This window comes from Tachypleus tridentatus, chromosome 7 (assembly GCF_004210375.1).
Source record: "Tachypleus tridentatus isolate NWPU-2018 chromosome 7, ASM421037v1, whole genome shotgun sequence".
NCBI lineage: Eukaryota > Metazoa > Arthropoda > Merostomata > Xiphosura > Limulidae > Tachypleus > Tachypleus tridentatus.
Genome location: NC_134831.1, coordinates 108,235,241 through 108,248,276, shown reverse-complemented (window position 1 = coordinate 108,248,276; position 13,036 = coordinate 108,235,241). Strand labels below are relative to the sequence as shown.

Genomic DNA, 13,036 nt, shown 5'->3' with positions numbered 1-13,036 from the left:
CTAGAGGAAAGAGTTGGGAGTGGTGTTCTGAGTAAAATGACCTGCTAGAGGAAAGAGTTGGGAGTGGTGTTCTGAGTAAAAATGACCTGCTAGAGGAAAGAGTTGGGAGTGGTGTTCTGAGTAAAATGACCTGCTAGAGGAAAGAGTTGGGAGTGGTGTTCTGAGTAAAAGTGACCTGCTAGAGGAAAGAGTTGGGAGTGGTGTTCTGAGTAAAAATGACCTGCTAGAGGAAAGAGTTGGGAGTGGTGTTCTGAGTAAAAATGACCTGCTAGAGGAAAGAGTTGGGAGTGGTGTTCTGAGTAAAAGTGACCTGCTAGAGGAAAGAGTTGGGAGTGGTGTTCTGAGTAAAAGTGACCTGCTAGAGGAAAGAGTTGGGAGTGGTGTTCTGAGTAAAAGTGACCTGCTAGAGGAAAGAGTTGGGAGTGGTGTTCTGAGTAAAAGTGACCTGCTAGAGGAAAGAGTTGGTGGTGGTGTTCTGAGTAAAAGTGACCTGCTAGAGGAAAGAGTTGGGAGTGGTGTTCTGAGTAAAAGTGACCTGCTAGAGGAAAGAGTTGGGAGTGGTGTTCTGAGTAAAAGTGACCTGCTAGAGGAAAGAGTTGGGAGTGGTGTTCTGAGTAAAAATGACCTGCTAGAGGAAAGAGTTGGGAGTGGTGTTCTGAGTAAAAATGACCTGCTAGAGGAAAGAGTTGGGAGTGGTGTTCTGAGTAAAATGACCTGCTAGAGGAAAGAGTTGGGAGTGGTGTTCTGAGTAAAATGACCTGCTAGAGGAAAGAGTTGGGAGTGGTGTTCTGAGTGGTGTTCTGAAAAATGACCTGCTAGAGGAAAGAGTTGGGAGTGGTGTTCTGAGTAAAAATGACCTGCTAGAGGAAAGAGTTGGGAGTGGTGTTCTGAGTAAAAATGACCTGCTAGAGGAAAGAGTTGGGAGTGGTGTTCTGGGTAAAACTGACCTGCTAGAGGAAATAGTTGGTGTTTTTGTTCTGGTTAAAAGTGACCTTCTTGAGGAAATAGTTGATGTTGTTGTTTTGGTTAAATCTGATCTGCTGGAGGAATGAGTTGGTGTTAATTTTCTGGATAAAAGAAGGAGGTGGAGGAAAGAATTGGTGGTGGTCTTCTGGTTATTACTGACCTGATAGAGGAAAAGTTGGTGTTATTTTTCTGGATAAAACTGACCTGCTGGAGAAAAGAGTTGGTTGTGGTGTTCTGGTTAAAAATAATCTGCTAGGGAACACTAACCTCATGATGTAGGTTTTACCAAGTGTATTGGTTACTATAGGGAACACTAACCTCATGATGTAGGTTTTACCAAGTGTATTGGTTACTATAGGGAGCACTAACCTCATGATGTAGGTTTTACCAAGTGTATTGGTTACTATAGGGGACACTAACCTCATGATGTAGGTTTTACCAAGTGTATTGGTTACTATAGGGGACGCTAACCTCATGATTAAGTTCTTCACTGTAACTACTGTAGGGGCGCTGTGCTTCATGGTTAAGTTTTTACCAAGTGTATTGGCTACTATTTGTTACTTTGGTCAATAACCTAATCTTGTGAAATCACAGAACTATAAGCTTGGTTAAATATTGGACTACTTTCGAAACGTTCATGAAAGAAGCGCATTGATAATCTGAACAAAAATTACAATATTATTCATACATAAGGTGTTTTTACAATAACTCATATTCCTGAGGAATTATTTAATTAATGTTATAAATTAGAAAAAGAGCAATCAAATGAAAAACACCTTAAGAATTAGGTACGTTCAGGTAACAGTTGATAATGTTAGTGATCTCAGACATGTTGTCTTTAATACTACATTGATTACTGTAATAACAGTAGGATCCATCATTAATAATGTATGAAGGTTAGATGAAATCATAATTAAACAATAGGTTTTGTTATCGCAACGCCACAGTTTTTACTATAAGTACTTCGTAGCTTCGATGAGGAATTTCTTTTCCACCATAAGAAACATACAGAACTCCATGGGAAGGCTGAACTTTGCCCACAGTAACTGATCCGTTCTGATGAACCCTGCCAATGAAGAGAGGTTCTCCAGAGTTTGTCCTGCCTCCTTGGATAGCACCAGGTGGGACTGTTCCATTCGATGCACTGTGCCACTCCATGACAGATCCATGACGATTCACCAGCACCTGGAAGAAGCCAGTGGTCATCTGTTAGCTATGTATATCGAGTTAGTTAATTTGTTTTTCGTGAATCTGCTCGAGGGCTATCTGTAACAGCCCAATTTATAAATCATAAGGTTAAGCAACTAATGGTTTGTTTTGTTTTTAATTTCACGCAAAGTTGCACAAGATCCATCTACATCGAAGTACTGGTTTATCCACCACATGCACGGTTCTCACAGAAACTTTATAAAGTAACAAATGTCCACAAAAGTCATGTCACAAAGTAGCGACTGTACACTAAACAATGTCGTGAAGTAAAGACTGTCCACAAAACTATAGTTTATTTAAATTTTTTACTACCACACTTAACTGTTGTTTGTTTTTCTAATTTCGCGCAAAGCTACACAAGGACTATCTGCGCCAGTCGTCCCTAATTTAACAGTATAAGACTAGAGTGAAGGCGGCTAGTCATCACCACCCACTGCCAACTCTTGGGCTACTCTTTTACCACCGAATAATGGGACTGACCGTCACATTATAACGTACCCTCGGCTGAAAGGGCGAGCATGCTTGGTGTGACGGGGATTCGAACCCGCGACCCTCGGATTACGAGTCGAGTACCTTAACCACTTGGCCATACCTGCTTTAGGCAGCTAGTGAACATCATCCACTGTCATTGGCTGTCACATTTTGATATCGCGACCTGCAGAATGTGAATTCACTTTACTAACCACTAGTCTATGTATCTAAAGTAAGTTTTTATGTTTTCTCTCATAAAAATCACAAAAGCAAATGTTAACATTATCCATTATTAGGTGTCAAACCTCATGTTAACATTATACATTATTACGTGTCAAACCAGTCGTCTGATGTTAACATTACACGTTATTATGTGTTGAACTGCTTGTCTCATGTTAACATTAAACGTTATTAGGTGTCAAACCGCTCGTCTCATATTAACATTAAACGTTATTAGGTATCAAACCGCTCGTCTCATATTAACATTAAACGTTGTTAGGTGTCAAACCACTCATCTCATATTAACATTAAACGTTATTAGGTGTCAAACCGCTCGTCTCATATTAACATTAAACATTATTAGGTGTCAAACCGCTCGTCCCATATTAATAGTAAACGTTATTAGGTGTCAAACCGCTCGTCTCATATTAACATTAAACGTTATTAGGTGTTAAACCGCTTGTCTCATTTACCGTTTTTAAAATGTTGGTTCGCAGTTTAATTCTCTATGTTAAAAGTAATGCATAATATTTGAAATACTCTGGAAATGTACATACAGAAAGCACAAACTATAAGTAATTCAAGTGAATGATCCTAATGATACATTATTACACAAAATAAGGTTATACAATATACTACTATTAATATTTAAAAGGGGATTGGATGTTACATCTTCCCTAAGGATGAGAAGGTAATTATACTTTAGTTGCAGATCATAGAGCGTCTCTGATGTTTTTATTTTTGAAGTATAAACCTTTAGTTCATCGCTCTGTGAGCTCTTAATCAAATGGATATCTAATTAGGGTTTTGGACTCGTGAGGTGTGACCCTTTTGATTGATGTGTTTAACTACTTGCAGGGTCTCTTAGATTAATTTTCTTTCATTCCAGTTATTAAGGGTTCCTGTTGTTAATTCAAATGTTGTTCCACCAATCATCGTTACAAATCTAGAAGAATAAATTAAAGTTTTAGTTTGGTCTTTCTGTTTTCCATGACGTTTTATTGAGATGTTAGATTTACGTGAGTTATGGACAGTGAATCTTTTAGGTATTTAGTGTTTCAGTCTGTACTGCACATCTTGACATCAAACAGTACATTATCATGTTGAAAGTTATGTAATTTTCACCTTATATTTCCATGAATGTAGACAGTGAATTGATTTTTAACATGTATCTAACCTTACAACAGAAACGTTCGTGGTTTTCTTAGCTAATACGAGTGAGAAAAGTCTATATTAAACTGGCTTAAATAAACCCTTGTTGTGATAACTATACTGAACTCTGCTCAGTGACACTCGACTTCAGAGCATTCTACAAGCTTATATTTAAAGTATGGACTGAATAGCAGGATTCAACAAGCCACATCGTGTGTTGTATGTCCATTCCTGCACGACAGGCCCAGTTCTCAGAACACCAACATGTAATGAATAGCAGGATTCAACAAGCCACATCGTGTGTTGTGTGTCCATTCCTGCACGACAGGCTCAGTTCTCAGAACACCAACATGTAATGAATAGCAGGATTGAACACTACAGATTATATTGTGTGTCCATACTTGCACTATAGGTTCAGTGCTTGAAAAACCATGGATGTGAATGCTTAGCAATTATGATTGTAGTAAGAGGTTATGGTCTGAGCTTATCCATGAGTGTTATCAACAAGGAGTTTCTGTAGTTCTTTTTTCTAGAGACCTAAATGAAAGTACTGGATTGAAAAAGTAATACAGTATGTCTTGATTGACGTAATTTGTATTATGCTGTGAGATAATTAACATACAGTGGCACATACAGTTGTTAAACAACAGTGTCTCAAGCCAATTATATCTCCAGTAATATCTTTTCTTAGCTCCTGTGTTCATGACATTTCAGTGTAGTTGACTGTAGCAGCTACTATCCTTAAGACATTTCAATCTAGGTGACTGTAGCAGCTACTATCCTTGTGACATTTCAATCTAGGTGACTGTAGCAGCTACTATCCCTGTGACATTTCAATCTAGGTGACTGTAGCAGCCACTATCTTTGTGACATTTCAATCTAGGTGACTGTAGCAGCCACTATCTTTGTGACATTTCAATCTAGGTGACTGTAGCAGCTACTATCCCTGTGACATTTCAATCTAGGTGACTGTAGCAGCTACTATCCCTGTGACATTTCAATCTAGGTGACTGTAGCAGCTACTATCCCTGTGACATTTCAATCTAGGTGACTGTAGCAGCCACTATCTTTGTGACATTTCAATCTAGGTGACTGTAGCAGCCACTATCTTTGTGACATTTCAATCTAGGTGACTGTAGCAGCTACTATCCCTGTGACATTTCAATCTAGGTGACTGTAGCAGCTACTATCCCTGTGACATTTCAATCTAGGTGACTGTAGCAGCCACTATCTTTGTGACATTTCAATCTAGGTGACTGTAGCAGCCACTATCTTTTTGACATTTCAATCTAGGTGACTGTAGCAGCTACATGTTGTGACACTTCACTCTATGTGACTATCAGCCACTGACTTCACTCTAGGTGACTGTAGCAGCTACATGTTGTGACACTTCACTCTATGTGACTTCACTCTAGGTGACTGTAGCAGCTACATGTTGTGACACTTCACTTCACTCTGACACTTCACTCTATGTGACTATCAGCCACTGACTTCACTCTAAATGACTGTAGCAGCTACATGTTGTGACACTTCACTCTATGTGACTATCAGCCACTGACCTCACTCTAGGTGACTGTAGAAGCTACATCTTGTGACACTTCACTCTATGTGACTATCAGCCACTGACTTCACTCTAGGTGACTGTAGCAGCTACATCTTGTGACACTTCACTCTATGTGACTATCAGCCACTGACTTCACTCTAGGTGACTGTAGCAGCTACATCTTGTGACATTTCAATCTAGGTGACTGTAGCAGCTACTATCCCTGTGACATTTCATCTAGGTGACTGTAGCAGCTACTATCCCTGTGACATTTCAATCTAGGTGACTGTAGCAGCTACTATCCCTGTGACATTTCAATCTAGGTGACTGTAGCAGCCACTATCTTTGTGACATTTCAATCTTAGCAGCCACTATCTTTGTGACATTTCAATCTAGGTGACTGTAGCAGCTACTATCCCTGTGACATTTCAATCTAGGTGACTGTAGCAGCTACTATCCCTGTGACATTTCAATCTAGGTGACTGTAGCAGCCACTATTTTGTGACATTTCAATCTAGGTGACTGTAGCAGCCACTATCTTTGTGACATTTCAATCTAGGTGACTGTAGCAGCTACTATCTTTTGTGACATTTCAGCTCTACTTGTGACTATTGCTGACTTCTCTAGGTGACTGTAGCAGCTGACACTTCACTTTATGTGACTATCAGCCACTGACTTCACTCTATGTGACTATCAGCCACTGACTTCACTCTAGGTGACTGTAGCAGCATGTTGTGACACTTCACTCACTATCAGCCACTGACTTCACTCTAGGTGACTGTAGCAGCTACATCTTGTGACACTTCACTCTATGTGACTATCAGCCACTGACTGACTTCACTCTAGGTGACTGTAGCAGCTACATCTTGTGACACTTCACTCTATGTGACTATCAGCCACTGACTTCACTCTAGGTGACTGTAGCAGCTACATGTTGTGACACTTCACTCTATGTGACTATCAGCCACTGACTTCACTCTAGGTGACTGTAGCAGCTACATGTTGTGACACTTCACTCTATGTGACTATCAGCCACTGACTTCACTCTAGGTGACTGTAGCAGCTACATGTTGTGACACTTCACTCTATGTGACTATCAGCCACTGACTTCACTCTAGGTGAGTGTAGCAGCTACATCTTGTGACACTTCACTCTATGTGACTATCAGCCACTGACTTCACTCTAGGTGACTGTAGCAGCTACATCTTGTGACACTTCACTCTATGTGACTATCAGCCACTGACTTCACTCTAGGTGACTGTAGCAGCTACTATTCCTGTGACATTTGAATCTAGGTGACTGTAGCAGCTACATGTTGTGACACTTCACTCTATGTGACTAGCAGCTGCTGACTTCACTCTAGGTGACTGTAGCAGCTGTTAACTTTTTTCTAGGTGACTGTAACGATTGTTACCTTTATTCCAGGTGAATGTAGCAAGTGCTTACCTTTATAAGTAAAACATGCAACAATTAATGGCCTGGCATGGCTAAGTGGTTAAGGCACTCGACTTGTAATCCAAGGGTCGCGGGTTCAAATCGCCGTCACGCTAAACATGCTCACCCTTTCAGCCGTAGGAGCGTTATAATATTACGCTCAATCCCACTATTCGTTGGTAAAAGAGTATCCCAAGAGTTGGCGGTGGGTGGTGATGACTAGCCGCCTTCCCTCTAGTCTTACACTTCTAAACTAGGGACGACTGGCGCAGATAGCCCTTGTGTAACTTTGCGCGAAATTAAAAAAACAAACAACAGTTAAGTGTGGTAATAAAAAAAAATTAAAGTATAGTTTTGTGGACAGTCGTTATTTTGTGATATTACTTCTGTACAGTCAATTACTTCATGACATTGTTTAGTGCACAGTTGTTACTTTATGACATGACTTTTGTGGACTCTTGTTACAGTAGATACTGGTTTGGACGACCCCCGCTGTCGCCGAGCACCCGATGTTTCCGACCATATTTCTGCCAACGGACGGCTTTCAATGTTATTTTCCCCGTAGTGACCGACCACCCGCTGGACGCGACCAGAGACCGCCCGTGTGTGATCAAAAACCGGTCGTTTGGTCGCTTAAATGCTGGTCTTAACGGTCATTTCATAATACCTCACGTCTGATAATTGACAGTTTTGTCCAATGTACTGATGTAAAATATTGCTAAACAAACAAAACCCCACCACACGCCAGCTTTTCATTGATAATTGCTGAACAAACATGTCGCATCCAATTAGTAGATTAGTAGACCCAATCATACCAAAAATGATCAGTTCGGTTAAGGTATAAATAGGAGGCATATATTTATTAAAAATCAGTTTCAATTTGATTCTTTTGCTCTACACATATTCAAAACGTCTTTATCTTCATTCTGAAGTCATGGCTGACTGTCGAAAACGCAAAGTGCTTTCACTAGAAGATCGTGTGAAAGTTGTTTGAAGGCGGCAAAAGCTGCAGAAAAATTGCAGAATCCATGAACGTTGGAAAGACACAAATACAGAGCATAGTAAATGACAAAGAAAAATAATGTCACTGTGGCAAAATGGTGCTAACACTGGCCAAAAATATCAGAAAGCACGGAAAACAGTCCACACGGAGCTGAACGAAAGAGTGTGGGACTGGTTTTGTGCCGCACGTGCCAAAAACCACCCTGTTACTGGCGTAGTCTTGAAGGAATATGCACTGATGAAAGCCACAGAAATGAATCTGGATGACTTCACTGCCTCCAATGGTAATTATTTAGGCCTATAAATTTCCAGCTTGATAACCCAAAATGTTTTAATATGCATTCACTTTTGTTTTACTTGACTTGAATAAGTTTAAGTTACTTTCGCAAATTTTAACGCGTGTTTTGTTTTCCATATTACAGGCTGGCTAGAGGCTTTCCAAAAACGCAACAATCTGTCCATGAAAGTGTTGAATGGAGAAGCAGCAGATGTGAATCCTGCAACAGTCGATGACTGGAACAAGCGCCTGGCAGCTATTACCGAGGGCTACGAGTTGAAGGATATCTTCAACGCAGATGAGACGGGCTGTTCTATAGAGCCCTACCCACCCGTTCACTTGTCAAGAAGGGGGACACTTGCAGTGGGGGCAAAAATTCCAAGGAGCGGCTCACCATTATACTCGCGTGCAGTGCCTCCGGCGAGAAGCTGACGCCATTAGTGATCGGGAAATCTGCCAAGCCCCGCTGTTTTGGCAGCCTGTCAACATCATCGCTTCCCGTAATATATAAACACAATAAGAAGGCGTGGATGACCAGCACTATCTTCAGGGATTGGCTCACAACTATCAACAATAAAATGAAGCTGCAGAAGAGGAAAATCCTTATGTTTGTGGACAACTGCCCCGCTCACCCCGCCATCACCCTGTCAAATGTCAAGCTGCATTTCCTGCCTCCGAACACGACATCAAAGCTACAGCCATGCGACGCAGGAATCATCCGTGCTTTCAAGGCGCATTACAGGAAGCGGCTTGTGAGGCATGTGCTGTTCCAAATGAATGAAACAGACCTTGCAACAGACATCGCGCGATCTGTGAAATTCTGGACATGGTGTACTGGTGTAAACAAGCATGGGATTGTGTTACCGCTGAGACAGTGATCAACTGTTTTCGGAAGTGTGGTTTTGTAGCTTTTGCTCCAGCCACAGAGGACACACCACAACTGGAGCTACCCACAGCAGATCCAGACTTTGAGCGTGCCCTGGGTGGTACATCCTGGGAGGATTTCACCGACTGCGACAGTGACGTAGTCAGCACCGTCCAGTTTGGAGACAACTGGCAGAAGGAGCTCGATGAAGCAGCTGCTGGTGAGCACCAGGAGCTAGAGGAGGAGCAACAAGACCAGGAAACTGGAGACGACTTTGTTCCAGACAACAAGGAGATGGCTAGATGCTTGGAGTATCTTCGAAACTGCGCAGTGGCCCAGAACAACGCAGAACTTTTGAATATTGTTCAGAGTGGAGAGAAGTCAGTGACCGTGTTGGCTCAGCAGACCAGAAAAAACAGTTGTGCATTCAGGACTTTTTCAAACTGTAAATAAAGTTAACAGAGTCTACATGTATTGTAAAATTGTTTTTGTACATATTGCTGTTAGTTTGTTTTGTTTTGTTTTTTTTTTGCTAAGAAAAAAATATAAGAAGAAACAAATGAAAAGCCTTTCTTTGTTAACTTCAAAATATGTACAAATAAAAAAAATGCAAAAAATGGGCTCCTGCAATAACAGACCACCTGCTGTTTAAGACCACTATTGCTCTGCAGAAGGGGTGGTCTTATATACCAGGATCTACTGTACTTTATAAAGTTTCTGTGAGAACCGTGCATGTGGTTGATATACCAGTACTTCAATGATAGTTGTGTTCTGGTGAATTACAGCAACAGAAGAACCAAATAGTTGGTGAACTTTTCTAGAGCTATTTTTCATTAGGATTAGTGAATATAATGTAGTTTGTTTTTTTTATCCGGGTATTTTTTTAGGCTTACCTGGTAGTCATGGTGGGCGTGTTCATTTCCACCCCAGGGGACGTAGCAACAGCCGTGAGAAGGTTGTATTTTTCCAGGAATGACATCTCCTTGATGATAGACACGTCCCACATAGATTGTGTCTCTACCATCGTAACCTCCTTGGACAGCATGTGACGGTATATGACCCCTGGCGGCATTCACCCATTCAGCTACATTTTGGTAGTTCGTGGCTAACAACCAGTAACACACAACATTTATTTTCCTGAGACGAACTTTTAATACCCCCTTGATATAAGTAACATTACACTAATTTAATTGTTTTAATATAGAACGTGCAATGGTTTAGGAATAATACATATTAATTGTTTGGTGCGATAGTTATGAGATAATGATACTACATTTGGTAAGCCAATCTACATAATACATATTAGTTGTTTGGTGCGATAGTTATGAGATAATGATACTACATTTGGTAAGCCAATCTACATAATACATATTAGTTGTTTGGTGCGATAGTTATGAGATAATGATACTACATTTGGTAAGCCAATCTACATAATACATATTAGTTGTTTGGTGCGATAGTTATGAGATAATGATACTACATTTGGTAAGCCATCTACATAATACATATTAGTTGTTTGGTGCGATAGTTATGAGATAATGATACTACATTTGGTAAGCCAATCTACATAATACATATTAGTTGTTTGGTGCGATAGTTATGAGATAATGATACTACATTTGGTAAGCCAATCTACATAATACATATTAGTTGTTTGGTGCGATAGTTATGAGATAATGATACTACATTTGGTAAGCCAATCTAAATATTTAACTTTTTGCAACCTTAAATGAAACCGTCTCTGACTAGAAAAACAATTTATTGTAAACACGTCAGCAGATAACCTACACATCTAACTATATAGGAGTCGTCCTTCCAAAAAACAAGGAAATAGAAACGTTTGAAAATGATTAATCATTAAGTAATAACTTAATAAGAAATTCCTGTTATGAAAAACGCTTTTCGATATGTATTAGTTGTTCATTTTCAAAATATTTCTACCTTGGTTTGATTAGCTAGTGATAAACTTACGTCCACAATGAGTCGACATAGCTTCTTTGTTGAGCACCGTTCTTAACTGTATGGTGTTTGTTAGGGTTTCTCAGAGAGTAAGTGGCTGTGTACGGAGTATTCCAGATAACCACATGACGCTTATCACTTAATGGTATCGGTAATTTAGTTAGATCTTCAGTCGTTTATTGGTGTACTTCAAGTAGGGTTTGGGCTTTCATAACAACATGAAACTAAACGCTATTTCTCGATAGTGTTATTACTGAATGACATTAACTACAAACAATTAAGAAAAAAATTAAATATAAACTTCGATAAAACTCACATTTTTTCCACAGTTACATAACTACCGATACTTAAATCTGTTATCTCGACATAACTACCATAAATGTAGACACCATAAACACATTCCTATTTTACCATTCTTATGACACTTGTACATTAGCAGGGGTGTATATCGTATTACTCGATTACCAATATGTCATTGTATTTAGGGCTTGATGGTCATGATGCTAGAATAACAATATGTCATTGTATTTAGGGCTTGATGGTCATGATGCTAGAATAACAATATGTCATTGTATTTAGGGCTTGATGGTCATGATGCTGGAATAACAATATGTCATTGTATTTAGGGCTTCATGGTCATGATGCTAGAATAACAATATGTCATTGTATTTAGAGCTTGATGGTCATGATGCTAGAATAACAATGTGTCATTGTATTTAGAACTTGATGGTCATGATGCTAGAATAACAATGTGTCATTGTATTTAGGACTTGATGATCATGATGCTAGAATAACAATGTATACATCACGATATCGAGACTTGTCGCCGATCATGTGGTTTCAGACGAGGAGACGTTAACATGTAACGGTTATTTGCACCATTAGTTAGTAAAGAATAGCACAAATATATGTGTGTGTGGTAGGTGCTATCACCCAGTTACCTTTTCCGTGGTCGACAATTTAATAAAAAAGAAAACTGTTATTTTAATTTTGACTTTTAAACAGAGCTCACAATTTTCACACATTTAAAATTTTGCTTATTAATTTGAGAGAAAAGTTTCTAAAATATTTTGATTTATTACATTTTTGTCTCCTGAAATAATCATAAATATATAAACTAGAGTAAAATTATTGTACTTTTAGGTTGTAACAAATAGAATTAGAGTAGCTGTTGTATAATAAACATCAAGGTATTTTCCGCATAACAAAGTACTCATTTCATATCACGTTGCTATATGGTAAATTATTACAAAATGCACGAATGAAAACGTATCATATTATCAGTGTTTATTATTATTTTAGTCAATAGGCCACCAAATTTATTGATATTAATTTTAACACATTTAAAGCCTGACACCACTAAAAATGTTAATAATATTTCAGCAATAGGGCGTATAATGCAAAAGATAGCATATCGATTCCAACAACAGGCAGAGCAGATGATATGTTTGTGCTAAAAAAATATGTGAACAACGATAAGAGAACCTAATAAGACAAGTGGCGTCATCTATCAAATAATATACAAACAAATTATTTCAACAAATTTATTTGGACAGTGAAATATATATGATAAAATTCTACAATATTGAAAGTATATTGAAGTACAACGAATAAAATGCTTATTAGAAACAGTAATCTCAACAAATGCTACAAGCATTGACCAGATGGTATATTGAACTATTTTATTGTTTTTCGTATTACACCACTGTCAAACATTTTTTTTACAATTTTGTACATTTTGTATCCTTTGTTTAGATTCATTGATCTTGCATTATGATCACACCAAAAAGAAAATGTAAGAACGAAATTACGTTGTACAATATCCACTTGAATGTTTGATAACAGTTTTATTGTCGTTTACTTAGTAACTTCCAAATAATCATTAACACAACAAACACTATAGTCCACGATACACAGGTAAACGTTTCATTCTCTCACC

General features: G+C 38.9%; 2 protein-coding genes across 4 annotated transcripts in view; one reads left to right on the top strand and one right to left on the bottom strand.

The window, feature by feature from the left end:
- The window catches only part of LOC143256360 (uncharacterized), a 188,796-nt gene that overhangs the window by 82,273 nt on the left and 93,487 nt on the right, over nucleotides 1-13,036 (top strand). The gene's annotated exons all lie outside the window — the stretch shown is intronic.
- Nucleotides 1,622-11,268, bottom strand: LOC143256358 (natterin-3-like). Its single transcript, XM_076513497.1, has 3 exons — nucleotides 11,110-11,268; nucleotides 10,032-10,243; nucleotides 1,622-2,151 (listed from the first exon to the last, which is right to left on the bottom strand). Exons 1-3 carry the CDS (start codon nucleotides 11,126-11,128, stop codon nucleotides 1,897-1,899), a joined length of 486 nt encoding a protein of 161 aa, XP_076369612.1. The 5' UTR covers nucleotides 11,129-11,268; the 3' UTR covers nucleotides 1,622-1,896.

Coding starts and splice junctions, on each gene's coding strand:
- LOC143256358 (XM_076513497.1), bottom strand. Junction 2,152..10,031: donor ACGCCCACCATGACTACCAG/GTAAGCCTAAAA, acceptor GGCTTCTTCCAG/GTGCTGGTGAATCGTCATGG.